General features: G+C 42.8%; 1 protein-coding gene across 6 annotated transcripts in view; it reads left to right on the forward strand.

The window, feature by feature from the left end:
* Nucleotides 1-11,593: 11,593 nt before the first annotated feature.
* NAXD (NAD(P)HX dehydratase) overlaps nt 11,594-27,597 on the forward strand; it is a 51,035-nt gene continuing 35,031 nt past the window's right edge. The window contains exons 1-6 of one of the 6 annotated variants that reach the window (XM_035318071.1): nt 11,613-11,718; nt 12,731-13,540; nt 14,593-14,964; nt 18,165-18,315; nt 19,613-19,658; nt 21,382-21,470. In XM_035318071.1, the coding sequence (XP_035173962.1) occupies nt 11,670-11,718; nt 12,731-13,540; nt 14,593-14,964; nt 18,165-18,315; nt 19,613-19,658; nt 21,382-21,470 (1,517 nt within the window). In that variant the 5' untranslated portion in view covers nt 11,613-11,669. Of the gene's footprint in view, nt 11,719-11,905; nt 12,101-12,730; nt 13,541-14,592; nt 14,965-18,164; nt 18,316-19,612; nt 19,659-21,381; nt 21,471-27,597 lie in introns of those variants that run through there. The other 5 variants (XM_035318075.1, XM_035318062.1, XM_035318092.1 and 2 more) reach the window with 5 other exon arrangements.

Raw genomic sequence — 27,597 nt, forward strand, 5'->3', positions numbered from 1 at the left:
ATCTTAGAAAATGTAAATGCCTATCTATTTTTAAGGGATGAAATGAACCACTCTCTGGATTCAGTCATCCAGAGCTGAATGAGTAGATTGACTTTTAGATGAATAGGCCATCTTTTAAATTACAAGAGTTAGCTGAAAGGAATTTCACTCTAAGTGATGTTTGTTTCAAAACTTATTTTATTCTATGTTGGGGGTAGGGGAAACTTTGCAGTTGGAAAATGATATCTCCAAAATGATCCATTACAACTGTTTCCAGTATTTCCTTTAGCAGAAAGATTCCAACCCCCAGGTTTTATTTTATTACAAAACAGGAAAAGTTCCAAACTTGCAAAACACGAAGATCTCAGCAACTCCACTTCTAACCTGTGCTAAGGATAACTCAAATGATTCTCAGATGAGCAGACAAAAAATATTGAGAAAGGCTGAGGTGAGGCGAGCAGCTGCAAAGGCAGAGAACTTCCAGGGATAAAGGCCTGTAGTGCAAGAGGTGCTGAGTTTCCTTCACTCTTCTGTCCCAGTAGCAAAAGCATAGCATCTATACTGATGACCTACTTTTGGTTGTTAGGTGTATTTAGGGAAAATAATATAGAGACCATTACTTTCCAGTGCAGTTTCCAAAACATTTGTCAGTGCAAATGCCTAACTCTACTTGCAAGACTTCTGTCATATTTACCTTATCTCACACTCCTCAGAATCACCTGTGCAGTCCCAGAGAAGATCAGTGCACAAGCTAGAAAGCTAGAAATTTAGAGGATTCTTCTCTTTCTTCCCCCAGTCTGCAGCTTAGAGACTTGCTGAGCTAAAGGTTGCATCCTTACAACTTCTGTCCATCATTAGTTTCTTGTTTCCTCTCCATCAGCTTATCTTTGAACCCCAATTTATTCTTTGCTCTTTTCTCTCATGAAATATGTCATTGTCTTCATTTCCAAGGACCTTCCTAGCATGCTTGGTGCTTCCTCCCATTCAGCCATCACGTATGGGAGAAGAATGCCATAAACATGTATACAGTGAGTGCATCGTGCTTTTCAAAGCTTTCCAGCAAAGATCTTGAAACTCTTCTGCTACAGGTATGCTGGAAGTACTGTCACCCCCATGCTGACCAGTAGTGACTTCTTGATTCTCTTCATTTTCCTGTCTGCTTGTTGCTTCAAATTGGATTGAACATTTTTCTGGGATCCTGTCCTTTTTACACAGTTCTTAATGCAACAGGGTCTTCATCAGTAAGTAGGGCTTCTAATGGTAATTACAGATAAGATTCTGACCAAATATATATATATATATTAATAATTAAAAAATAATCCAAATCAAAAAGCAGCAAGTTTTACTGTTTTTCTGGTATTTCAGTATCTGTCTTTAAGAAGCTTTTTGCTTGAGTGAGCAGATAGGAAGACTCACTTCCTCTCAATATTAGGCAAAAATTACCTGCATGATTTAAGTGTAGTTTGGATGGAAGGAACTCAAAATGAAGTTAAACCTGAAGGTGATGCCCAAGTTATAAATCTGATCAACAACCAGAAGAATTGCACTGTCAATAATGATTACAAAGGGCATAGTAGAGAGGAAATCTTTTTGCTGGGTGAACAGCAGAGCACAGTAATATATATGGGTTACAGGAGAGGAATCACTTCTCTTTCAAGAGATGCTTAAAAGAGAAAGCAAATGAAGGAGAAGATTCATAGCACTGCCACTTACTGGGCCACTCAAACTTTGCATTAAGAGTGGGCTGTCTCTATGTGTCCAGGCCCAGAAAATTCATCTCCTGGGGAGTACTTGATGATAACTAATTGAACGGTATGCTGCTGTGTGTTGAAGGTGATCCTGCAGTCCCTAAAATCCAGAACCGACAGCTACTGCTTTTGTGGAGAAACATTTCTGTGGCACGCTGCCAAAGGACAACGAGAGTCTTTCAGAAGCAGATTTTTGCCCAGAGCAGATGGAAGTAACAGCCTTTAGTTGCAAACAGAAGCCTAACAACAGCAAGGAAGGACATGACCGTGTAGAAACAGTGGCACAGACAAAGCTGATAATGCTTTTAAAGCCAATGTGCACCAGGAACACCTAGTGAAGGGAACGTGCAATGACCAGCGAGGGACCGAAAACTTCATGAAGTGCAAGTCAGTTGTCTGTGTATATATCCTCTTCTGCTAGCTGATGGTGTCTGTTCTTAATATCTGCTGAACTGCATGAACATACAGTATTTCCAGAAATGCTCTGTACTCCTGTTCTACTGTGAAAATCCATTAGCAGTTAAATTATTGTAGTCCTTGCGCAATATATCAAGGAGATTTGTAATCTGTTAGCAAAGTCAGAAAACAAAGAGATACAAATAGGCTGTGATAAAGTCACTGTAGGTTTCTTCAGGCTTTTTTTTTTTTACTTTTTAGGCTAAGCAGAAAGTAAGATAAAATAGAAATACAAGAGGAGAGTGCCCTTTCTCTTGTAAGAAGAGTGAGCTATACATGTTAGTGCTGGAACTATGAAATTTGTTTCTACTCTCCCCTACGTGTTCCATACATACTCCATACCTATACCAGGGTTGTCGTGCGACATCTTTTCAGTCTATATTGCTTACTGCAGATAAGAGTGGCTGTATATCTGGATACCCTTATCAAACAGCCCTGAGTCCTACAGCTCCAGCCCACAGCCACATCAATCAGCCTGGCTGAGAGACTCTGAACAGAAGAAGCCCTTGAGCTTTCCAGGGGCAGCTGATGCCATGCTTACCCCTTCTTGTGTTTGCCATGTAAACCAAGCAAATAAACGAGCAGCTTTTGGGACATGCCCTTTTGGGACATTCAAGGAGGCCTGCGCTGAAGGATGCATTACACTCAGCTGTCCCAGCCATCTGGCGTGCTCCTGTGTGGGCAAAAGGGTACATAATTTCCCGTTGCCAACACAGTTACCAGAGGGCTGCATGTGGCTCCTCTGGCTTCAGGGAGCCCAGCATATCCTCAGGTACCCTAGGTGTCTGGGTAAGTGCCAAATAGACTTGACGGAGTTTAAGAAGTACCTTAGCAGCAGCAGGAGTGGGTCTTTGACTGACTGGCCTGGTAGATGTCTAATTTAGGATGAGCTCAGTAGCTCTCCAGGTCCCAGTAACTCTAAGGACTTGATCTCCATTCCTTGAAATGGAAGTTTAGGTATGTGGCTCACAGGCAGTTACCTACATTTAATAGCTAAATTTAGAGGTCTACAATCTGGAGCTGAATTACACTCCATATTTCCCGTCACAGCTCATGACCTGGCAAAAATACTCAGCCAGAAGCATCTTCTGAAACTATTTGACCTCCTTTATTTCCACTTTTTCCACTACTCTGAAACAGTCCTCACACACCTCCACAATTAGGTCATCTTTGTTACTTTGACCTCCAATTCTGAGTCTTTTTACTTACACTGAATAGGCTAAGAGGCTTTTTGTAACAGACGTGAGACTTTGGAAGCCCGGGGGAAAAAAAAAAAAAAAAAAAAAAAAAAAAAGTCTATATCTCCAGGCTGTGCACACATGAGATGTTCATAGGCTAATGCATCAATAGGCATTCTTTGTATCTTTGAGATCACAGAATCACTGGAGAGTAGTTAACATTATTCTTGTGGTGGGTAAAAGAGCCTGAGAGGCCTTCTTCCCTCAGGAAAATTACTAGTGAGTTCTGGCTCAACAGGACAAAAAACAGGGAGGGAGAAGGGCACAGAAACAGGGCACCTCTGAAGAGGGTTAGAGGAAGCACATGCAGAAGCATACACTTGGCAGAAGAACTAATAACCTCAAGCATCTGTTAAACCTGATAAAGAGTATTTTTTTTTCTTCCCCATCAAATATTTACCAGAATGATAATACTCTTCAATGTTTTTTATCTGGAAATAACATGGTGTTTTTGAAAGGTGACTGTGTCACTTGTGTCATCGCAATGAATTGCAACCGGTCAGCCGCTTTAATAAATGCAAGGAGGGGAGGAAAGACCTGAGGTCTCACACTTGACCCCCAGGCATCAGAAGTGGAGTTAGGCCCAAACCTGTGGCTCTCCTTTTACCTCAGTGAATTTGATAAAACTGCTTCTGAACCTGATAAACACCGGGTGGATTAAAACTCTGTGTGCACAGCTGCAAGTGAAAGGCATCAGATTTTATCTCAAAAGAATAGCATTCAGTTTGCCTAACCAGAAAATTCCCGTCTGCTGTGAAGCATTACAAAAGAGCTCTTGCAGGAAACAAAGAAAGAAAGAAAACAAACAAACAAAACAAGGGTCATTAATTTTTCTTTCCAATGCTTTCCCTCCCCACCCCATAATTTCTTTGTAGAGACAGTTCTGAATGCCTGAACAGAATGGGCAGCCTGTTAAAGTCTTTTTAGGCTGTTGCAACCTTAAAAAATCAGGCTGTTTCAGTTGCCAGAATAGATGCAGGACCAGTTACCAGAGGCTGCCGGGAGGTGACTTTTTGGCCGTGCAAGGGGAATCTTTCTGCTTCTTGTGACAGATGAACTGATAAGTGACTGGATGGGGAACGCGAGCAGCAACGGTGGAAGGCATAAGCTTGCCATACCAATATATCTCAGAGACCAGATGGAATTTTTACTGAGAAAAATGTGTTTTTTATTGCTCCCTGGGAGTGGATCAAATAAGTTCAGCAATAATCTGCTTTCTGTATAATGGGAGGAAGCCTTCACAGCCACTTGGAAGGCAGTGCCTTAAAAGACTTTTTTTACAGCAGGTAACTCAACATCTGACAACTGGGATGAAGGCAGCTTACAGACTATTTCTTTGGTCCTCTGCTGTGGGCTGCAGAAACGGCCCACCTGTGGCACATGCAGTATATTGTATGGAAATGCACAGCAGTCCTGTAGAAGTGTGTGAGCCTCGGCGCCCAGCCGCAGCGCCCGCTGCGCTGCAAGGTGTTCCCTCACATTCAACATAGTGCTGGGATCCGCTTTCCAAAGGATATATAAATAAAAAGATATATATATCCAAAAGAAATACAAATGCAGAGCAGGGAACAAATCGTGCACTGCAGTGAGGCAGCGGTACTCAGCAGAAAAGAAGGAGATGGTGGGGATGCAAAAATTAGGGGCTCTAGCCTGAGGAAGTGGGATGTGTAACTAAAGAAGGGAGAAGGTAAGAGGTTTGGGGGGCCTTATTTGCAGATTGGGGCTACCTGGAAAGGGCTTTTAGCCCTCTTCCTTTTTAAGGAAGTGAGCATAGGTTTGAAGAGTTTGACACTGCAGACTGAAGATGATAAATGATGGTATTGCCAATTATTTGAGCTCTGCATCCCTAGCTGAGATCTAGCCTTAGCACCCCATGACACTCTGATCATTACCACTGCCTCCTGCCCCCCTACACAGTACCAGGGGTTGGACCAAAGTGATGAGTGAGTCCTTGCTAAGGCACCTCATTTTTTGCTGCATGCACCCCATCTTTTCCTGCCATCAGGGCCCTGTCTGGGTGGATTTTGGTTAAGCATGGGCTGTGTCTGCTGTACTGCTTGCAGCAGGAGCCATTTCTTGCTTCAGGGAGTCTGACCAGAAGGCCAAAGTGGACAGTCTAAGTGTGTGGCAGGAGAATCTGGAGCCAGCTGGCAGTATGGCCAGTGAGGGAAGGGGCTGAGTCGGCAGGCACAGGGGGAGAAGAAAGGTTCTGGAGCTGGGGAGCACCAGACGGGGTGGCCTCGAGCAGCAAGACTTCTGTGTGGACATGCAGAGACCTCTCCCCTTTGCTCACCAAGAGATTAATCTTATTTTAACCTGTGATCAATTTTGGTGGAAAGCATTGGAAGACTGGGAGAGCACAGTACAGGGAGGGTAGTTGGAGTAAGTTGGAGTAAGGAGTGATGACCCTGGAATGGGGCAGGGGCTTTATGGGCTGCCTGGCCACTTCTAATGTGAACCTAGAGGCAGCAGCAGCAGCTCACAGGCTGAACAGCTACCCGCCTCCCTTCTTCTCCAGCCACACATCATTCTGGACACCTGCGTTTGTCAGCCCTCTTTCTGGGGAACCATCTTTCAACACTCTCCTTCCCACATTTACACACAAAATCCCTGCCCCTCCTGGTCTTTGCTGCATCCTCATTAACTACTCTTTGTGCAAATGTACCAGCAGAAGAACACTGTTCACTGACACAGTACACCTTTCTGGGAAAGGCGTTAACGATAGTGAAGGGCAGAAAATAGAAATGTGTTTTTGAAAAGTTTATTTTACTTCACAGGAAGGGATGCGATTCTCTGTGGAAAACCATTGGCCAAATGAAGTAATTTAAAATTTCCATGGGTTAATTGGGGCTTGTCTGTCAGAAACAGGTACCGTTTTAATTATCATAATAGAACTAAAGTAATAAAAATCCCCTCCTATCTCAACTTCTTAATATGTCTATGGTTATATTTGTATAAAAGTGCTTTATGCTGGGATAGTTATTCCCATATAGCAAGGAAAATCATCGCTCTGATGTGTTGTCTTTATAACGACAGTTACATGCACCCTAGAACAAAACCTATTTTGGCTTTTATTTTTAAATGACCTTCCCTTCTCCCAGTAGGATTAACTGTACCAATAAAACTTGTAGAGCTGGCCTCAGCATTGAGAAAATGAATTTTTGCTACCCATGCATTTATACAGCTGTGGCAACAAGCGAGTGAAGTAATACACATCCATATATGCTAACTTTCCAGTAAAGGATGCTGCAATCCAATTCAGGTACACGTTCTGAATTATAATCCTTGTATACTGAAGAGAAGACATATTGAGGACTGGAGTATATCTTCCATATATGAGATCTCAGGAATATGTAACCTGAAGAGCTCTCAAAGGGAGAAAAGAGAACTACAGCTTTTCCCTTTGAGCAACAAGATTATGCAGAGCTCTAGAAGCAGCTGGAGGCAAAGACATCACCCATGGCATGCAGCAAGGTGCGATTGACAACAAATGCAAGGTTTAGGGCATTATGTGGAAAGCTACTACAAAGTCTCCAGAAACACCTGGGGACACCACTAAATTTGATATGCTGGATCTGTGAGATTACTAGCAATATATTACAGGGAAAAAAAAAAAAAAAAAAGGAAAGCAAGATACCTGAAAGAGGAACCTTTCAGCCTTCACATCCCTCTGTGGATATAGCATGTAGTCTTCTTCTAGCAGTTATGTTCAATGTATGCTCTGTGTTTTCCGGGCTGAAGTGAAATGTGTCAGTTAGAGTAAAACCAATTTATACTTCACAAATCTGTCCATCATTTTGAGAATCTGTGTCTCTCTTAAAGGCACAGAAAGCTGTGTTTTGTGCAAGGGGTTTACTTTTGTGTATGTACAATTGATAAGACAATACTCAAGCAAAGCTATCAGTCTCAGCAACCTGATCTTAGTGGGAAGTGTCCCTGCCCATGGCAGTGGGGTTGGAACTGAGTGATTTCTAAGGACCCTTCCAACCTAAACCTACCCTCTTTTAGTTTAAAGCCATTCCCCCTTGTGGTATCACTCCACACCCTGACAAAGAGTCCCTCCCCAGCTTTCCTGTAGCCCCCTTTAGGTACTGGAAGGCTGCTGTAAGGTCTCCCTGGAGCCTTCTCTTCTCCAGGCTGAACAACCCCAACTCCCGCAGCCTGTCCTCACAGGAGAGGTGCTCCAGCCCCTGATCATTTTCATGGCCCTCCTCTGGACTCGTTCTTACACTCCCGTGCTCTTCTTGTGCTGGAGGCCCCAGAACTGAACACAGGGCTCCAGGTGGAGTCTCACAAAAGAAAGGCAGGGGCGAGAATCACTTCCCGTGACCTGCTGGCCACACTGCTTTGGATGCAGCCCAGGATGTGGTTGGCTTTCTGGGCTGCAGGTGCACATTGCCAGCTCATGTTGAGTCTCCCAGTATCCCCAGGTCCTTCTCCTTAGGGCTGCTCTCAATCCACTCCCTGCCCAGCCTGTATTTGAGCTTGGGATTGTCCTGGCCCCAGTACAGGACCTTGCACTTGGCCTAGTTGAACTTCATGAGGTTTGCACAGGCCCACCTCTCAAGCCTGCCCAGGTCCCTTACGATGACATCCCTTCCCTCCAGTGTGCTGACTGCACCACATATTGGTGTCATCAGCAAACTTGCTGAGGGTGCACTCAGTCCCACTGTCCATGTCACCAAGGAAGATGTTAAACAGCACGGGTCCCAGTACTGACCGCTGAATTGTGGCAAATGGACCACACGCACACCAGGTTTCTTTTAGGATCAGTAACTGCTACTACTTTATTGATGACATAACTTCAACTCTCTTTATTGAGGACATACCTTCAACTCCCTTACTGAGGACAGGCTCCCTTATACCAATCGCCCCACAGCAGTACTTTTCCACTAATTATTTGCTGTTCAACAACTTTGCCCGACAACGGGAAACACCCAGCAACTTCCATGCCTTAAAGGCTGGAGAATCAGCAGTCCGAGACAGCAAGGCGTCTCCTGAATCACCCTTCTTTGTTCCTTCTAAACTCTTTACATTCCTCATGGCCTCATCGTTAAGAGCCCGATGTTATCACCAACCATGGGGCTTGTTGACCCCCTAATGGCCATACTCACACACTGAAGAGCAAGACATCGCTGGTATCCACTTGGGCATCAAACCATTAACCACATCTCTTTGAGTGCGACCATCCAGCCAATTCTTTATCCACTGAGTGGTCCATCCATTAAATCCATGTCTGTCCAATTTAGAGACAAGGATGTAGTGCAGGACATTGTGAAATGCTTTGCACAAGTCCAGGTAGATGACGACAGTTGCCTGTCCCTTATCCAGCAATGCTGTAACCCCATGATAGAAGGCCACCAAAAGAAACCATTTGTTCTAACTTTTTGGATGTTGCTTAAGAGTCATGTGACTGTATTTTCTTATGCAGCTGTATGTCATTCTTATTTACTGCTCTAAGAAGAGGACAAAACAGAAATACTCTCTTTACAGTTTTCTTCTTGCCTGCCTTTTTCACCATTAACACTTAGCAAAATGAAAAGATCTTACTGTCCACTTCGTATACAAGAAAAATTATCTAGTGATGCACAGGATTCAAAATGTTATCATACTCAATATGTCTAAAAGCAGAAATATCTGTACCACTCTTGTAAAAAATATCAATTACAGAAACTGTAGAAACTAAATTATTACAAACTATTTAATCGAATGTGGGTAGTCTTGTTCCTGTTTGCAGTTTCCTTTCCATTCTTCAGGCCATGTGACATTCCTGTTTAGTAAATGTTACAGGCAAACCAAAGTATGTTGTGTTTTAGTAAGTGTTTGTCATTAATTCTTTGCTGCTGTCCTCTCTCCTGAATATAAGAATGCACAGAAGTATAGTGGCAGGAATAATTATAGCTTCAGGTTGTCTTATTCAACTAAAAACATTTAGCTTCTTCACAGCCTAGAGAGACATCAGAACTAAGAGATTAAAATTAAATGGTATAAAAATCCATTTTGTCCTGTACTAAGAAAACCACAACATTTGTTGTAAAACATGCTTGTTCCACTCACTTTCATGGCAGTAAATTTAATTGATCGAAACACCTGCAGAATTGCCCCCTTAGTTCTTTGTCTTAACACCTACACCACTGTTGCCTTCTCTATTACTACTATCAGTTCCAGCCCCTAATATTTAGGGGTAAACATTCAGATGAAATAAAGACTTTTGACTTTTTCACCTTTTTCATGGTGAAAAATGCTTCCACATTCCCATTCCAACAACAAAAAATCCTAGGTCATATTTTATGGGCAGCTCCAAGCTACTTACTGCTTCTGAGTTCCTCCATTCCCTCACTCCACACAATTAAACTTTCTGTTGCAGTTATTAACATGGATATGCTTTCTGACCTAATAGGGTGATTGCAATACAAGTTGACATTTATTTGAATGGAGAATGCAATCAAAGGATGTCGCAAGCTCTGCTGTTGCCACCTGCTGTCCACGTTCACCTTGGAATGGCTTGGGTGGGCAGGATTGCACAATCCAGATGAATAGCAAGGACTGAGTAGGCACAAAGTGATCTGAAACAGAAAGCAGTTGTGAATGGAGATTCAGCAGGAGCCTGCAGAGAACAATGGTCCAGAGTGATCGCTATCTGAGGGTTTCTACATCTAGTTTACAGCCCATATTTCGCCCCATCTATGTATATTCTGTCAGAGTATCTATGTATATTCTGTATACCTGACAGAAAAGGGAACTTGGTAAAAAACAAACAAACAAACAAACAAACAAAAAAGTATTTACCTAAAGAAATCAGTGCGTTTTGCAGTTGCATTTTCTCTCTGTTCGGCATGTGAACTCTTGCCTCATCTACCTTGTATCTTCTGTAGTCCTATAAATGTCTCTTTTTCCCTGCCTCATCCCCCATTGAATAACAGTCCTGATGCTGGGCTCAGAGGTGGCATTAGCAGTTATGGATTTACACTGTGCAAGGTACGGAAATGGCAGCCAGTACAATACCACAATAATGCAACTAGAGTTAGATGCAGAGTAATAGAACGTTTGAAGACCTTTTGCTCAAAGGTTTTACACTCGTGTCTGCTAGCATACAGTTAAAGTATGGTGAAACTGGATTAACTGATGTTAAGGATTGTGTATAGCAGCCTGAACAAGTTTGGCATACAGGAAGCACATGGCATAACATTTAGGATTTCTTCTATGCTTTGAGAATTGGGTCCCAGAAACATCACTGATTCCAAAAAGGGTGAGGGTTCTACAGCATCAGAAGAACTTACTCTGCTACTAAGGAAACCAGAGAAGCCGCACATTAAATCGGTGCTGGCATTACAGGAAATCTACTTTGTCTTCATCCTTCCAGTTGGAATCAAAATGTGTGTAAGAAATGTGGTGTTCAACAGTCTGGTCATTCTTTTGGGGGCTCAAATTCATATGAAAGCTAAACATGACTAGCCATAGAATCTATTTTTTAGGTTGTGATGCAGTCAAATAACCAAATGGTAAAAAGCACTACTCGTGCTGACTGAATACAAGGCAAGTTTCACTGGCCTGGTATTAGTTTTAAAATCATATCAGATACTAGGACCTAAAGAAGGGTAACGTTTCAGCAAACCAATTAAAACTTGACAGTGCACTTGTCAGGCATCCAAATTTCTGCTTTGGTACCTGTGTTACTGTTCAATCTGGATTATTAAAAGCCCAGCTCGTCTGTCTTGCAGTTTGCAGACAGCATGGCTTTTTAAAATGATGCCTCCAAAGCTGAAGGGCACAAATCAGTTGTTTGGGTTTGGTCCAGGTAAATCTGGCAGATTGTTTGTCCACATCCTGTATATAAAGAAAAAAAAGTAAAAGACAATGTTGTCTGTCTTCAACCCAGGAAAACACTGATTGAGACATTGGCATCGTACTTCTAATTAGGCCAGAAGCTTTTCTGAGGTATTAACAACACTCTTGCTGGCAATACCCAGAGGCGTAGGGCAGAGATTAGAACTGTTTTGAGCTTTAATGTTTCAGGTATCTCATGCCTAAAAATTTCAGTTTTTCTCGTATTTTGATTTATTGCACTGACTATGTAGGTGCTGTAGGACCAGAGATGAACACTAGTGGGTATTTCCACTGGCTTTGGTGCGTTTTAAAGAAAATATTACAAGAATACTGCTCTAAGATGACGTGTCTGGGATATAGATAGCAACCTCGCCATATATCACACTCCCAAATCGGAGGTTTGCTCGAAACGCCCGGTGAGATGAGGGTGGCGAGAAGCTTCCAAAGGCTGGCAGCGATAAATAAAAACGGTAATTCCGCGGCGTTTTTAATTGCTGACGGGCTGAGGAGGCAACCCGAGAGCGCCCAAGCCGCCGGCACCGGAGCTCGCCCTGAGGCGCCCGCCTTGGGAGCGGGCCGCGGGCGGCCATTACCGGCGCCGCCGCCACCTCAGCGCGCGGCCCCGCGCCGCCATTGGCTGCCGCCGGCGGGGGGCAGGATGGCCGCGGGGCGCCGCGGGGAGGCGCGGAGCGGAGCCGGGCTGGGGCGCCCGCGTAGGCCGGCCCTGCCCTGCCCTGCCCGGCACGGCTCGGCCCCGGCGCGGCGCGGAGGCGGAAGCCGAGCCCATGAGTTGGGTGCGCCGCCTGCCTGCGCGCTCGGCGGCGGCTGGCGGCAGCCCCGCGCTGCGGCGAGGTAAGAGGGGAGCGGGGCACGGCGCGGCACGGCCTCCCCCGGGGAGGACGGGGCGGCGTGAGCGCCCCCGCAGCGGCTGCTCCCCGCGGGTCGGAGCAGGAGGGCAGCGCTGCGCCCGCTCACCTGCTGGGCTGGGGGGGGGCACAAAGCGGGGGGCGTGCGTGTGCCCGTGGGCACCCCGGCGTGTGTGTGCGCGTGTGTAAGGGGCTGCGGGTGTGCGTGTAAGGGGCTGTGTGTAAGGGTGTGTAAGGGTGTCTGTGTCCGTGCGGGCAGCGGGACGCCGTGCTGCCTGCGGGGGCGTGCAGGGACCGCGCTCCACTGCGGCGGGAGGGGGGGAGGAACGGGGGGGGGAGGAGGAGGAGGAGGAGGGAGGAAGGAGGAGGAGGAGGAGGAGGGAGGCGCTGCCATGAGCAGGGCCTCCAAGTGCAGGCAGCGCCGCCGTCCTGCTGCTGCTCCCGGAGGAGCCCGGGGCGGGGGAGCGGCGGCGCACGGCTGAGCGGGGCGGCGGCGCGTCCTTTCTTTCCTCGTTGTTCTCGGCGGAGGGCGAGCGAGCGGCGGGGGAGGGGTTTTTATTTTATTTTATTTTTTATCCCCCCCTCCCTCTCCAACCTCCCCATCCCCTATTTGCAGGTGACCGCGGCGGCGGCGCCGGGAAAAGTTTTGCGTGCGGGCGGCGGCCCGGGCTGGGATGCGGGTCCCGGGGCTCGGCTCCCCGCCGCTTCCCGGGCCGGGGCTGGTGCAGGCGCCCCCTGGGAGAGCGGCGAGCGGGCACTGAGCCCCCTCCCTCCTCCCCTCCGTCCCTCCCTCTCCCTGCCTTCCCCTCCCGTCCCTCCCTCTCCCCGGTGCGCGGCCATTGCAGTGACCCCGGCCGGCCGAGGATGATCACGAACACGCGGGGCTTCCTCTGGTCGGACCTGGAGACGCGGGCGCTGCTGGAGATCTGGGGCGAGGCGGACGTGCAGTCGGCGCTGGACGGCAACTTTCGGAACAGCCATGTGTACCGGGACGTGGCGTGCCGCCTGGCCGAGCTGGGCTTCGAGCGCACCCCGGAGCAGTGCCGCATCCGCATCAAGGGCCTCAAGCGGCAGTACTACCAGGCCCGGGACGGGCTGAAGAAGAACGGGCACGCCCGCAAGATCTGCAAGTACTACGACGAGATGGACCGCATCCTCAGCTGCAGGGGGGGCCCCGACGGAGCCCCCGAGCCCCCCGCCGCCCCGCTGCCCGACGGCCCCCAGCCCGTGGGTCCCCACGGCGGGCCGCCCACGCCGGGCACGCCGCACAACAGCCGCGAGGTCGACACGGAGCTGGACGAGGACGCCGAGCTGGAGTCCCCCCGCGACAACTTCACCGAGGACTCGGGGGAGTGCTCCTCGTACGCCGACCACCCCATCAAGGTGGAGTGTCCCCCCTTCGCCATCCCGGTGCCGCCGGGCGACGGTGAGTAGCGGGCGGCCTCCCCTCCGGCCGCTTCTGCATCGCTCCCAAAGCCATCGCCTCCCCTCCTCCGCACCTCGCTCGGCCTCCCAAGGGTGCCCGGGAGGGGAGCAGGTGGGAAATGCCGCTGGGATGGAGGCCCAGAGGAGAGGAGGTTTGGTTGGGGTTGAGCAGGGGGAAGCCAGCTGGAAGCGGAGGTGAGGCGAGGCGTCGGGTAGCGCCTCTCGCCGGAGGATTTTCCCGTTCCCTTCGGCTTACGTGCGGTCCTGTTAAGCAGCATTACGATGATGGTGAAGATAATACCTGAAAAATCTGCTTATTGTTGCAGAAACGGGCCAGAAAGCTAGGGGTGGCTTTTACGTAATTAACTGCTTGGGTTGTTTCAGAAACCCTGCTTCCAACTTCAGCAGGCTGGCAGACAGGAGAAGTCTTTAGATAAAGCCTGCCCCTTCCTTGCTCGTTCTTGTCCCCCAGCGCTGTATGTGTGTTGTGGAGGTGGAGGGGGGCAGCGTTATTTGTTTGTTTTGAATCTAGATTAGTGCCGTGTTTTTAATACAAACGTGAACCTGTCTTCAGCAGTTGACATCACTGAGGAATCAGCCAATTGGTTGACGTTTAACCAACCTTCTTTTTACACATAAACCCCATCAAAGGGTTGTTTACACTAATGTTCTTTTGAAATGCAAATCCAGAATGCCAGCAGACTGAAACTCAATTTAGATTAATGTAATTACCTGCAATGCACAAATGAGCCTATACTGTTTAATAGCCTTCACTTAAACCTTTTTACAAGATCAAAAAGACTCCCATTGTTGAAGTTTAGTACTACAACAATTAAAAGATGTCTGCGTGGTTTTTGTGCTACCTTTACGACTTTGGAGAAGCTTGAGGTTTTTGCTTTGGTACTCTTACATGAACATATCTGAAATAATTACAGTCCTCACTGAGGAAGAATAACAACTTAGTGACACGTTAGGTCCGCATCTCGTAGGAAGATTTTTTGGTGCTTTTTTCTTAGCCCTTCAGAAACATAATTCTCTCTCCTCTTGTTTTAGGCTTTAAAGAAATAAGTGCTCCTACTGTTACTCCACCTCTCAATCAGCCCAAAAGATCAAAAAAACGCCACGCAAATTTAACATTGGATAAAATGATGGAAAAATTCCTGCAACAGAGCGTGGATACAGAAGAGAAATTTTACAGATACGAAGAGCAGAGGCTCAAAATTGAGGACAAGCGTCGTGAAGCTGAGCATGCTCGAGAGCTCCAGATGTTACAGATGTTGGGACAGATGTTGGCAGGAATTTCTTCTACGGTATCACAAAGGTCACAATCTATACCAGCGAGTCCACCTCAGAGGGCAAACCATCGCTCATATGGGGATAACTTTAATTATAATGCTGTGACAGCAGCACTTTCTCCACCGATAGGTACTTCCTTCTATAGCATAAATAAAAGCTATGTTTTTTTAAAGGTTCTTTGTGAAAGCCCCGTTAGTAAGCAGCTTTTCAAAATAAAAGGTAGTTGGAATTATTTAATACCGTGGTGAAGGTGTCTGTGTGATGTAAAATGAAGTTGTCACTTGTACCATTGTACTGATTATTTAATATAGATGTGTTAGTTATAACAAACTCTAATGAGTGAAATAACGCTTTTAAAACCCTGTAAACATCGGGGAGTTCTTTCCACATTTGCATGTCTGTAAAACTAAGTTAGGAGAAGTTTTATATATAAAAGACAAGTAGTTTGTTTGCTGAAGACTATGTGGAAACAGTAGGTACATTATGGCAGAAATTCTGCTGCTATTGAAGTTAACAGGCCTAACTCAGTATGTGAAATTAAGGATATCCATACATTTTTCCAGGGTTGGGAAAAGACATGAATTTTGCTTACGCTCAAGTAGGTCAAATGTTGAAGTCCAGCTTTAAAATAAATTTCTTTAAATGTGTATTCTGAATCCTATCTTTTAATTAAAAATCATATCACTGTAGTAGGTGCAGTATAAGATGAAAATACTGGCATATATTTTTATTCTGTACCAGTTCATCTGTAAATTCTTCGGGGGCCTGAATTTACTTTAGAGAAAAAGGAAAAGCAAGAACTCTAGACTTGGTGTTTATGCACAGACCTTTTCTTCTGTAACTTACGTGTGGGCCAGAAGCTGATAATCAGATATTAGCATTCATTAACAGATAACAGTCTTCTGAGCTCTGTGGTTCTGTGTCATTTATCTTTATCATAGTCTCTTTGTATGTGTATGTAGACTTATTGGGCAGGAGGAAAACGGGTATGCTGTCAATGCTGAAACCAGAGTCAGCTTGGGACTCAGTGGTTGTAGCCTGCTGTCTTGAAAAATGTCTCGTTCTGTTTTAATTCTGAATTTCACACTGCTGGAAAGAGAAATTGTGGTTTGAAAAGAAAAAAAAAAAAAGAAGCACCCAAGCCCACAGCATTGAATAATCCCGCACGTCAGAACCTGAAAGGCACGCTCTGATTCCTGAGAGGATCTTGAAACCTTTTCAGTTCTACATTAAATATTCTGGCTTTTCCCTGTAAAATGGATTGGGAACTGGGTGTTCGGGCTTGTGGTTTAGGCAAGGTGACTTGGTCGAGTTTCTTCTTGATCAGATAGTTTTTCAGTAGCAGTCCTCTATGTCAAAAGACTTTTATTGATAAGTTACAGCATGTTTATGGATTTTCTGTTCTAAACACTGCTTTTACTTTTAAAGGAAAGGAAACCTAAAGTGCTTTAGAAAATCTCCAAGGAAGTAATTTGAGGTTCTCAGCTGGGGTGATGGTACCTACAAGGCTTTACCATTACTTCTAAAATGCTTTTTTTGCCAAAAGTTGAAGGAGTTTTATAATTTGTATGGGATCGAAACTGCAGTCTAGTTTCTCCTGCTGGATTTCACCGTACAGGTTGTACAGCTGTAATGCACTGTGCAAAAATGCTTTACGTATATTTAACTGTAGTAATGAGAAGCTCGGGTTTCCAATCTTTCAAATGGTGAAGGTGTAACAAAGTGTTTGTAGTGTAAAAAAGTGACGCTTCAGGCAACACATCTTCTAAGGAGTTAGGATTGCAGTTGTTGATAGCTAAATATGCTGTAGTGTTTATGTAGGTAAGTGGGGCTCCGCAAATAATTTATTTCAGCATAATTCCGTCTTCTTTTTGTTTATTACATAATCACTTTATATCCACAAATGAACAAAAATCAGCAACAAAGGAACGGAGGAGTTTCTCAGGCCCTCCTAGGGTGTACGTTATGTATGTTTAATGTGCGGTTGAAAAGCAGTTAATGTATGAGGTGTGATTTAAAGAAATTAATCTGCCCTGTTTCCAGAGGAGATGAGTGCTTTGTTTTACTAGGGGTTGCTGCAATGCTATATTGGCCGTAATCCAAAACAGGGTGAATATATATTGCTTTCTGCTGATAGCAAGCAGATAGAGTTTTCTTGCTTATTACTTTTTTTTTTTCGTTATTATGTCCAAATTTTCTGGCACGGTTTTCTCTTCTTTCGCCTCCAGTTTTTGGGGTTTAGGGCTAGGAATACTAAATTTTGTACAAGTGGAAATTAGGACTATTGTGGCAGCTATTTTTTATGTAATCTTCTACTAATATTCAGCAGTTCCTTGAAATATTTTCAGAGATATGTTTAAAAAAAAAAAAAAGTGGATAAAGTGATGGATAAAATGAAGGAGTAAAATGTAATGTTAAAATAAATCACTCCTCTCAACAGACTTGTACAGTAAATGAGTTTTGTTGAAATGCAAGAGTTTATTCTTTTGGTGAGTTAGCTGCGATTTGTAGTTAACACATCACTCATGTACATACTGGTCTTCTCTCTTGTTCCATGATAGGTAAACGTTAATTTGCTTTAGTTGTAATTATTGAAATACTTTTTTTCTTGTAAATTTTCATAATCTTCTGAAACAGTAATTTGAGCATACAGCGTTCAGAGCGTATAGCTGTTTTAATGCGTAGTTCCAAATGTAACCTTGCATCAGAGATCAGTAGCTGCGTTACAGCTAAAACTGTGTTATTTTTGTAATGCTTGCTGCATCTAGTGCAATGGATTATAGTTTTGCAGAAAGAGTTTTCATTGTGCTTCGTAGCCACCTGCTGAAATAAGAGCAGTGAGTTAGGCTCAGATTCTGCTGAGATGTGGGAGTCTTTAAGGGGAAGTGAAAATAAGGTAGGGTATAAATATAAAATGTGGTTTTAGCTGTTCTGTGCTTGCTCCGTGTCTGGATGTGCTTAGTCCTTACTGAGTGTACCTATTTCAGTTGAGCTTAATTATGGAAGTGATTTCAGAATTACGGTAGTTCTGTGTTGCAAGATGTACGTATAGCTATTCTGGGCTGTTGTTTCTTTCTGTACTTGAGCTCTAAGCTAGGGCTGTGAGCAGTGAGAATGTTCTCCACCTCAGACCCCAAATCCATTTTTAAAATGATCACCTTCCCTAGTTACTCGGTATTCTAAAGGCTTTTAGGTGGTGACGCTCTCGGTTTTTACAAGTACATCAGTTTGTATATCTTTGAGTGATGTTATTGGTGTTTGAGTACTTAAATGCTCATGCTAGTTTAAAAAAGAACATATTTTACAGTAAGACTTTCTTTCTTTTTCAGTTATAGAGAGAACTTTTTCACTGCACCGAACACACACTCTGAAGGATATGGAGAATATTTTTCAGCTGGTGCGCAACGTTATCCCTCCTCTAACAGGGAAAAGGCATAAAGGTCAAGATGGACGTATAGGCATTGTTGGAGGATGTCAAGAGTAAGTTAAACAGAAATCTGAGTGGTGTTTCCGAGAGGTTGTGGATATCATTACTGTTTCTGGAAGCTGTTCAAACTTGCCTTACATTTAAGACAGGAGAATTTTCTAGAGGGCTTTACTAGTCCATCATCATGACCACGCATGCTTATGAAAGAGCATGTTGCCCTAAGGTTGCGATGCAAAACTCTGGTGATGAATGTGATTGAAGCTTAGAGTGCAGTTTGTGTCTGTGTCTATGCTTTCAGTCTTTTTGCCCACCCTAGCAGTCTTTACTTTCAGTATTAATGTCTTTTCCCATTGCATGATGAAGCTGTACAAGTAAATAGACCAAGACAGTGGCACAGCTGATCTTTGTTGTATTTTGGTATCTTGGGAACTGGATCTCTTAAATGAGGAATAGAATGTTGTGCCACTGTGAGCTTTTTATTTCGATGAATTGTGGTGTTTACTAGATTCAATATCCTGATTTATGTTCTGGAGTGATACAAATAGTATGTTTTAAAAAAGAAATACATTGTACATCAGTTAAATGTTGTACTGACCAAGAAATAAAACCTCTATTCTGTTTCTTGGCCACTTCCAATAATCTGCACAATACTTTGCATGAGCCACTACACCTTCCTGTTTTTCATTCTCCCCTTTTGAAATAGAGGTGGCATCTTCTGTAAAAGAGATCTGCTGCTGGAGATCTGCCATTAATAAACGTTCTATAAAGAGCAAAAATGTGCTATGTTATAGCTAGGTTGATTAGCCAGGAGTTAGTTTTCCTGTTGGTCTAATGGGCTTAGGTTCCTATTTGCTGGCAGAAGCAGACACCTCTGGAGGATGATTCTGCCCATATCCCTCTTTTCAGTCTTCATAAAGAGAATTCAGGACAACTGTAGTCCCAGTTTAGGTACTTCAGTTAAGCATCTAAAACCAGATGGGATTGATCTAGGTCATGGATGTCAGACTTGGTTTGCAAACAGTGCTCAACTATTGTTTTGTTTGTCTGTCTCCAGACTTTTAAGATGATTGTCTGAGTTTGCTTTTTTTATGGCAAAATTGTTATAAATATTTATGTGAAAAGATCAGGTGTCTAAGGTGAAATCCTGGCTCCTTTCAAATCAAAACAAGGTTTGAGATTGGCTTCAGTATAGCAGGATTTGGATTTGTCTGTCTTTGACAGCAAACAAAAGAGAGAGCTTTTTTTTTTTTTCATTTGCCCTTGAATTTGAGACTTCATTATGGCAGAGTGATTTCCAGATTATCTAATCTCGTGAATGTGCTTCCTAACCTAAATTGTATTTCATTCTAGATACACGGGAGCACCATATTTTGCTGCAATTACAGCTCTCAAAGCGGTACGTGTTCTATACCAATCCAAAATGAACTTTTCATCAGTTATGTTGGCTTAGCGCCGTTTTTAAAAACCATTTGCTCTGTGCTGTACTTGAAATTTGAGTTCTGAAAGGTCTTTCATTTAACAAAGAAAATTATTAGTTTTGGATTTGTAGAAATATTTTGTAAGTGTGTGTCACTTGCTGTTTCTTGGAAGTATTTCCTCTGTATAAGGTAAAGTTAAAGATAAGCCAAAAAATAGAAGATTTTAGGGGAGAACTGTTTCATCAGAGGCTCAGATAGGAAATCTGAAAACTTGCTGAAATAGTTTCTCAAGTATCTTTACATTAGTGTTTAAAGTTATATTTTCATTGTGGCAGCCAGAATTCTTCAGAATTTTTTTCCATACTTGCCAAGTGTGTTGAGTGAAGTAACTTTCTTTCAAAACTTAGAGCTTTAGGCTAATAAAATTCTTGGTGCTGTAAGTCTGACCATAGTTGGTTATATTTAATGCATTTTTTTAGTAGCACACTTTATTTACATTATAAGCTGTAGCAGAAGTATTTCCCAATGTTTTTTTCCCAGAAGTGATTTTAGTGACACATTAACTGGCTAAAAATATATTTACAGCACACTACAGAAATACATTTGTGATTATACAAATATAAACAAATCACGCTTACATAATGTATATATACTTCTCACAGACACATATTCTATATGTGTACCAGCACTTTCAGTACTTCCTTTTCATCGTGTATGTTTTTTTCTTCTGAAGGCATGTTTCAGTATGTACCAATTCTGGTACTTCCTCCCCCACTGCAAGCTTTTCTCCCCTTCTGCCACCAAAAGATGCAGTCCCTCAAGGATTTACAACTGAAACGATATCATTTAATAATCTTACCTAGAATGTTAAAGCACTCAGCTTGCTGTTCACTAAGTGCAAATACAGTAGCACACTAGCAGGTCCTCTGTGGAAGTTGCTTGGTCGCAGCTTATTACACCTGCGTAGGATGAGCCATAGGATCAAATTTAAGAGTTGTGTAGAAACTTGAGATATTAAATGTGTAGAAGTAAAGCAGAGGAGACGCTTCCTTAACCTTGTGAAACTGCAGCATGGAAGACAAACAGCAGACGAGGCTTTCTGGTCACTGCTTACATAATTTTTAAGTGGGATTTTTTGAGTTCATAATGGAAGCTTGAGGCTGAACTCCTCAGCTTTATTTAACTGAAGGAAAGCTGTTGAAATTGTGCCAGCCTTTATCTGCTGACGATTTGGCCTGTTGAGTAAAAATGGTAGGACTGGAATAGTACTCGTAGATTGTTATAGCTATATTTTGCAAGTATATTACAGCATTACTTTTCCTCTCTAGTGCAGCTTATCTCTTGTTCAACTATGTTCTCCTGCCTGTTTTTCCTACTGTACCCGTGCTGTTTTAGTCTTTGCTAATCTGAAATGAGAAATGGTGCTCAAGTGAGTAAAGGTTCAAGATCTGTGTTTTCAGTCATTGTTTTGGTGAGAAACACGAAGAAATTATTTTGGAAGGTAGTTGCAAAAATGGTATAAATTTTCTCCAAAACATGGCATGGCATGATAAGCCAAAGTAGAAAAAAATACAAAAAGTTTGCTTCAACCACCAAGAAGTAGGAATTTAGACAAACGATTTACTGAATAAGCTTTGGAATGACTAAGCTGTTATTAACTACAGAATTGATGATTCTGTTTGTAATTTTTTTCTGTTTTAGGGTGCAGATTTATCCCATGTGTTTTGTACCAAAGATGCGGCAACAGTAATCAAATCATATAGTCCAGAGCTGATTGTTCATCCAGTCCTGTAAGTGACTTTTTTTTAATGAGCATATATATATATATATTTAATGAACAAGTCGAGATTACTAGTTTGAACGTTTCAGTCTGACAGTTGATTAGTTTGTGTCATGCGTCATTTCTTTTTCTGAGTTACAGGATGGGTGAGATGAAGATTACAAAAGAAAGCCTGTTTTTGTCCTTTCATTAAAAACAGATATTTGTTACAGAACGATCAGTTGTGAAGTTTTTTATTACTATCAGAGTACTATCAGTACTATAAAGTAGTATCAGATGTTGCTTTCCACTGCTTGCTGACATGTGCTTTGTGATTGTAATGCATTTAAATGTGAGCAGTAGCAAAATCCAGAGCTAAGATTCACTACAACTCAGCATTTTAGAATCTGCATTTGAAAGAGAAATAGAGTATGTTCTCTTGCTTCTTCAGTCCAAAAAATATTTAACAGTAGTGTATCTGTTTCCTCTCATTATTTTGTCCATAGTCTCTTACCTGAAGTTACTGTGCAAGAGGGGCACTTGTTTTCCTGTTTCTTCATAAGCATCTTGGATTAGATACACAGCTGCTGCTGGGAATAAATGGATGTTCTTACCTAAAATGAAAGGTTTATTAACGTGAAGATGACAAATTTGATAAGCGGCTGTCCTAATTGGGAAAATCAGTGTGCACTTCCCTGAATTTGTATCCTGAAATGTGCTACCAGTTGGTAAACTTGCACAGGATAGATTGTTTCAATTAGGTGTTACAATGGTATACAATGAACATTGTAAATGAGAATTAGGATGTGTGCCTTACCTTTATGGCTCTGAGCTTAGCTTGCACCCATGCATGTTAAAGTCTATTGGTGTTCATAGCAAAGTTGGTATTAAGCTAGAAAAAAACATTTAAAACCATATTTGTCAGATATTTCTGCCAGGAAGGGTTTATGACAGTAGAAATATTTTGGTGTGTGAGAAGAAGAAGATGATCTCCCCCCTATGGGGACGCCTACAGTTGGAAGCTGTAGCAGTTGGAAGAAGTATATTACAGTCAAACGGTGGTTTTCATTCCTGTCTGTAGAACAGGGTGCTTAGAAAGAGGTCAGTTAAACAGATGTCAAAGGTTCATTTTTATTTTTATTAGAGACAGAAGAAAACCCTTGACTTTGTGGATTTTACACAGGGAATTTGAAATCAAGGGGAAGATAGCAGGGTAGGGGTTTTACAAGTCCAGCTGCTTTAGCCTCTGAAATCCACAAGGCAGATCTTGAATTGATGTTTTGTCTGATACCATATCATAACAAATGAGATGGAAAATCTTAATGGCAGTATTAGCTTGTAACTTAGGTTGTCTTGGTGAGTGCCTCTTGGGATACAGCGTATGGTTGCCTTCTATGGGAATGGTTGACCTTGCCTCGCAAGAAGTGTTTTTAGTTCGTGCTATCTGTGGTAATGGAAAAGTCTTACAGGAAAAACAGAAGCAGCATAATCAAAAATGGAAGTGACTGTATAAACAGTAACATTTCTGCTTGTCGGGACCAAATTGTGCCTACTAAATATGTGGGTTTTTATATGCAGGTTCTCAATCAGTGTCTTCTGTGCAATGAAAATCCTTCTGTTCTTCTGTTTGCAAAAAGAACTTCAGAGTTTAAACTTCAGCTCTTCAATAAATTCCTGTACAAAGTGTGATGGATCTAGAAATTTTCATATCCATATAGCATTAAGTCTGAAAATCAATGATAATGTGTAATACTTTTGTTATAACTGATTAATTTCACCCAGACAGCTGGCTAATTGCATGAATCACTGGTTCTGTAAATATTGCTTATATGACATTCAAAATGAAAAAATGTGAATACCAGAACGTTCAAATTTTGTCAGTTAAATTTCTGTTATTTTTTATCTCTTCTGTTTCCTTTGAAGAGAAGAGAAAATAGCCTTTTTTAGTTAGAAAGGAAAGAATCCTGACTGACTGTATTGAGCCCGTATTTAATTCAAATTTACACAAGCAGCCTGTTTTTCTAGTGAAATCCTTTTGTCTTCAGTGTCACGTTTCTCGTATGATCTTTTATAAGTTGAAGAGGAGTTTGAGTTCTGTTAGCATGGCTGGCTGCTCCTGATTCAGAGCCTGATCTCTTAAACAGTCTTTGTACTTTCTCCCGGGCCACGCTTCACGCATGGGAGAAACTCCGGGTAAAAACCTCCGAGCTACGTCATTGTTTTCTTCTGTGTCCCTCCCTAAAACTTTGCTTTGTTATAATTTTCCTGTGACCCTCCAGAGTAACAAGGTAGCTGTTGTAGCACTCTCTTATTATGCTAATCATAATTATGGCCCTGTGGACTTCTCAATTCACTGTTTGAGCAACTTGGCGTCTTGCCAGGGTTCAACTGCCATTTTGTACAGCCAGAAGTCTGACATTTTATCATCTCCTCTGTGACTTGGCTGCTGCTACCTCTCGGGGGTATCTGCCTTAACCTCAAAGGGGTTCACCTTAAGGAAAGAACACCTCTGAAAGCAGGGGCTCCTCTGGCTCCTTCGAGCTGCTGTAGCCGGTCTGTGACAACATGACTAGCAGAGGCGTTTGAGAGCCAGAAGTTGTGCAGTTGTGTTTCAGGTCCTTGGCATACGTCTGTCACTTCAAGGATGTGAAGAATGTTATGGGAGAAGGACTGAGTAGGATTGCAGAAGGAGGGTTATGAAAACGGGCACCCGATGTTGCAGTGTTACCAAGGCAATTCCATGTGGCCGCAGCCCCAGATCATTCTGGGATTCATTTCTAGTGTAACATTGTGAGCTAGAGACACCCATAATGCAAGTTCCTCTGTGACTTTTATCTCGTGACTTCATCCTCTGTTCCTGTGCGTGACGGTAAGAGAGCCAGAACTGCATGTTGCAGCCTGGGATCTGGAAAGATGAAGCTTTCACACCTGGCTCTGTGTGTCCTCACCGCCTGAGCTTAATAATGAGAGCTGTATTTCTTGGGACAATGAGTTGTCAATATTATCAATAGTAGCTTTTCCTTATTAGTCAGGGGTTCTCTCAAAGGCATTATTGTTCCTTCAGCAATGATGGTATTAATAAAAGCACTAATTAAAAATTAACCAGATAGCCAGTTCAGTAATTTTGCTGACTTTTTGCTTTCCTGTGGAGAATTGAAAAGTACGTATTGGCAGAAGTCAGGGTCTTCTGAATAGTGGAGTATACTAAGTCTTGGTCACGGCTGCCTTGTTCCTGCCACCACCACCTATGTTTTGTGCTACGTTTTTCTGTTTTCTCTGTTAGCGTGCACCTAACATAACTTCTACGCAAATACAGACAAGATAAAACTTACTGAGATGCAAAAGCCTTTTTTTTCTTTGCGTGGATCTTTGCTGTACATATGTACAAACTTTCTTGCTTTAATGTTTGGAACTTTCTAGAAAACTGTTTTCAGGAGCGTTTTTATTTTGCCTTTGTTGATTCATTGGCTTAGGTGAGGTTGAGTAGCCTGCTTGGATACGCATCTTGGGTTAGCTTATACTGTCTTGATAGGTCAGTGATCACAGAGTTAAATGAGCTATACGAATGTGGCTGGCTATATTTTAAAAGAAGGCACATCTGTTCTGTTAGTTCAGCTCTTAGTCCTCTTACAAGGACTTTTTTTGTAATCTTACAGAGTTTTTCCTTCTTCATAGGCCTGGAAAGATCAAGATACTACTGAGTAACCCACTTAGAACCTTATTGTCAGGCAATTTATTTGTGAAGTCAATAGTTGTATATTCCTTGTTCCGCGGAGTTTTATCAGAGAAGCTGTCTGAGGTGTCAGGTCATAAATTTCTTGTCCAGAGGAACTCATATAGTTCTTCCATTCTCACTCAAAAAAAAAAAAAAATCATCCTTAAACAATATACCGGTTCAGAACTAACACCTCTCTTCCAGCTGGCCATATCTCTGGGTCAATATGGACTGGGAAAGATTGACAGAATTACCAAAAGTCTTACAGGTAATTGCAGAGTTCAACCTTTGCTTTGGATTTTGAAAAAGATTTTTTTTTTTTTCTCACTTTGAAATAGAAGCGATTGAAGAGAAAACTCATGAGGCTGGACAATGCAGTGAGGCCGGTTACCATTAAAGAAGCAGCCTCGCGTAGGCCATGGTTGCTGGGATGTATTTACATGTAAACACGTCTGCTGGAAGAAATGCAAGGATTCTTGTCACTAAGCAAAATCAAGGAGAAAGCACAGGTTGCTCTGATTACCAAGAAGACCCCTCCCAAAGGACTTGGGTGCTGAATCCTTATTCCTGCAGAGAAGAACCAGGCATAAACTTCGTGATCTTTCTCCAAAACTTCATTTAGACAGCAGCATAGCTAGGAATTGCATGAGATACATATATATATATTTTTCGTGTACTTAGGGAGAGATAGAAGTCAGTTTGCATGTGCTGACTCAGAAGAGTATACTTAAACAGTTTCTAATCATGTTACGCGGCACCATGGACAAAACTTGTTTATGGACTTGTTTTCTGTGTCCAGCATCTCAGGAAGAAAAGCTGCTGTTTCTTTGCTTTATGCTTCGAAGTGAATTAAAGAGAGATGTGTTCACCTCATGCTCTAGTCCCTTTCCTCCCTTGTGTTGCAAGGCTCCTTATCCCAGGTGAAAACTTAGAGATGTTTTGTCACCTCAAAATGGGAGATGTAGGAAAACATTTTTTGACATCGCTGTGGGGAGTGACTCTGCTGTTGCTGCATCTTAATAAGTCAGAAAGAGAAATATACACATGTAAGTGCGTTGATAGGTACTGGTCAAATTCATCCTTCTGAATACTTGCTTTGCTGCTGTGATTTGACACCAAAATTTGATTTCTTTGGTATATAATTCTTCTTGAGTTTGAGTGAAGAAAGGCATGAATGGTATTTGCTTTTCTTTATTATTTGAAGCTCTTAGGATCTCATTCATTTCTCCAGCTGACAATCACCAAAACATGTTTAGGCTGAGACTTGTTCTGTCTTCCCAGGTGTGGAGAGCTGATTTGAAGTACTGTAGCCTTCCAGGTATTGGTTCAACTATCCTTAAGAGCAGAGTGTGAACTAGAGAGTGATACCAACGTAATAACAACTTGTCACTTTGTTTATCACTCAACATAATAACAGTAACATGCATTAGTTTTTCTAGGGACATCTTAATTCCGCTTCCTTCTGAGGAAAGTTACACTGTCATCTCAGCTTCCTTCTGTCACTTAAAATCACAGGTTTGGGTTGATTGCAGTCTATTTGGAAGGATTTTTGACAGTTTCTACTTACCAAGTCAGTTACAGGGAGTATTAATAGGGCAGGACTGCTTCCATTAACTCTAAAATATGAAAACAGCTGAGTCAAGACATTTGGTTATCATGATACTTTTGGGGTGGATCACTGTAACTCACGTTGGTGACGTGATGTAATATTACATTGGTAATATGATTGAGATCGAAACATACTAGAACTGCTTTGAAGGTTTGGATATATCTAAATGAAGGCCGTAAAATAGTTGTGTTGGTACTTGTGGTATCTTTACAAGGCCGGATGAGGTTGCCCTTGAGTGCTGTCATCATGTCTGTGTGAGAAATCTCAGAAAATAGATTGAAGCGATAGCTTCTTCTCCTTTGGGGCTCTTTGTCATAGGATATGAGGCTCTGCTCTGCGTGAGAAAGGTGACCCCATTTGTGTAATGTATTTAGGTTTGTTATTAAGGAGGCTGTGGTTGGGTCTGATGCTTGTAGCGTGTTGACAACACACCTGCCCAGTGCCTGGTAAAACAGACCTTGTGCCTGAATGAGAGCCTTTGGTGTCTATGTAGCAGCAGTGGAATACGTTTGGGGTTTTGTCATCATTATTACAGTGTGAAAGGTATGATAGGGTAACCAAGACGTTTTTTCCAAATACATACCTTGATAGGTAATCCACCCTTGCACTCTCTTGAAGGTGGAATACAGAGCAAGTGAAGGCTTTGGTATCTGCATATAAAGAGCAGTCTCTGGCCATGAACCTGGGACACCAGTGCTTCTCCTGGCTGCTGGCTTGCTGTTCTTGCCTGCTGTTAATATTTGAATGAAGCCTAACACATACGCCTGCTTGTTCAGTAGCAGAAAAGGAATAATTGCTTTTAATATTATTCAATCCTTCCCTCTTTATGGCCTT

Source organism: Oxyura jamaicensis, chromosome 1, assembly GCF_011077185.1.
Source record: "Oxyura jamaicensis isolate SHBP4307 breed ruddy duck chromosome 1, BPBGC_Ojam_1.0, whole genome shotgun sequence".
Taxonomy (NCBI): Eukaryota; Metazoa; Chordata; class Aves; order Anseriformes; family Anatidae; genus Oxyura; species Oxyura jamaicensis.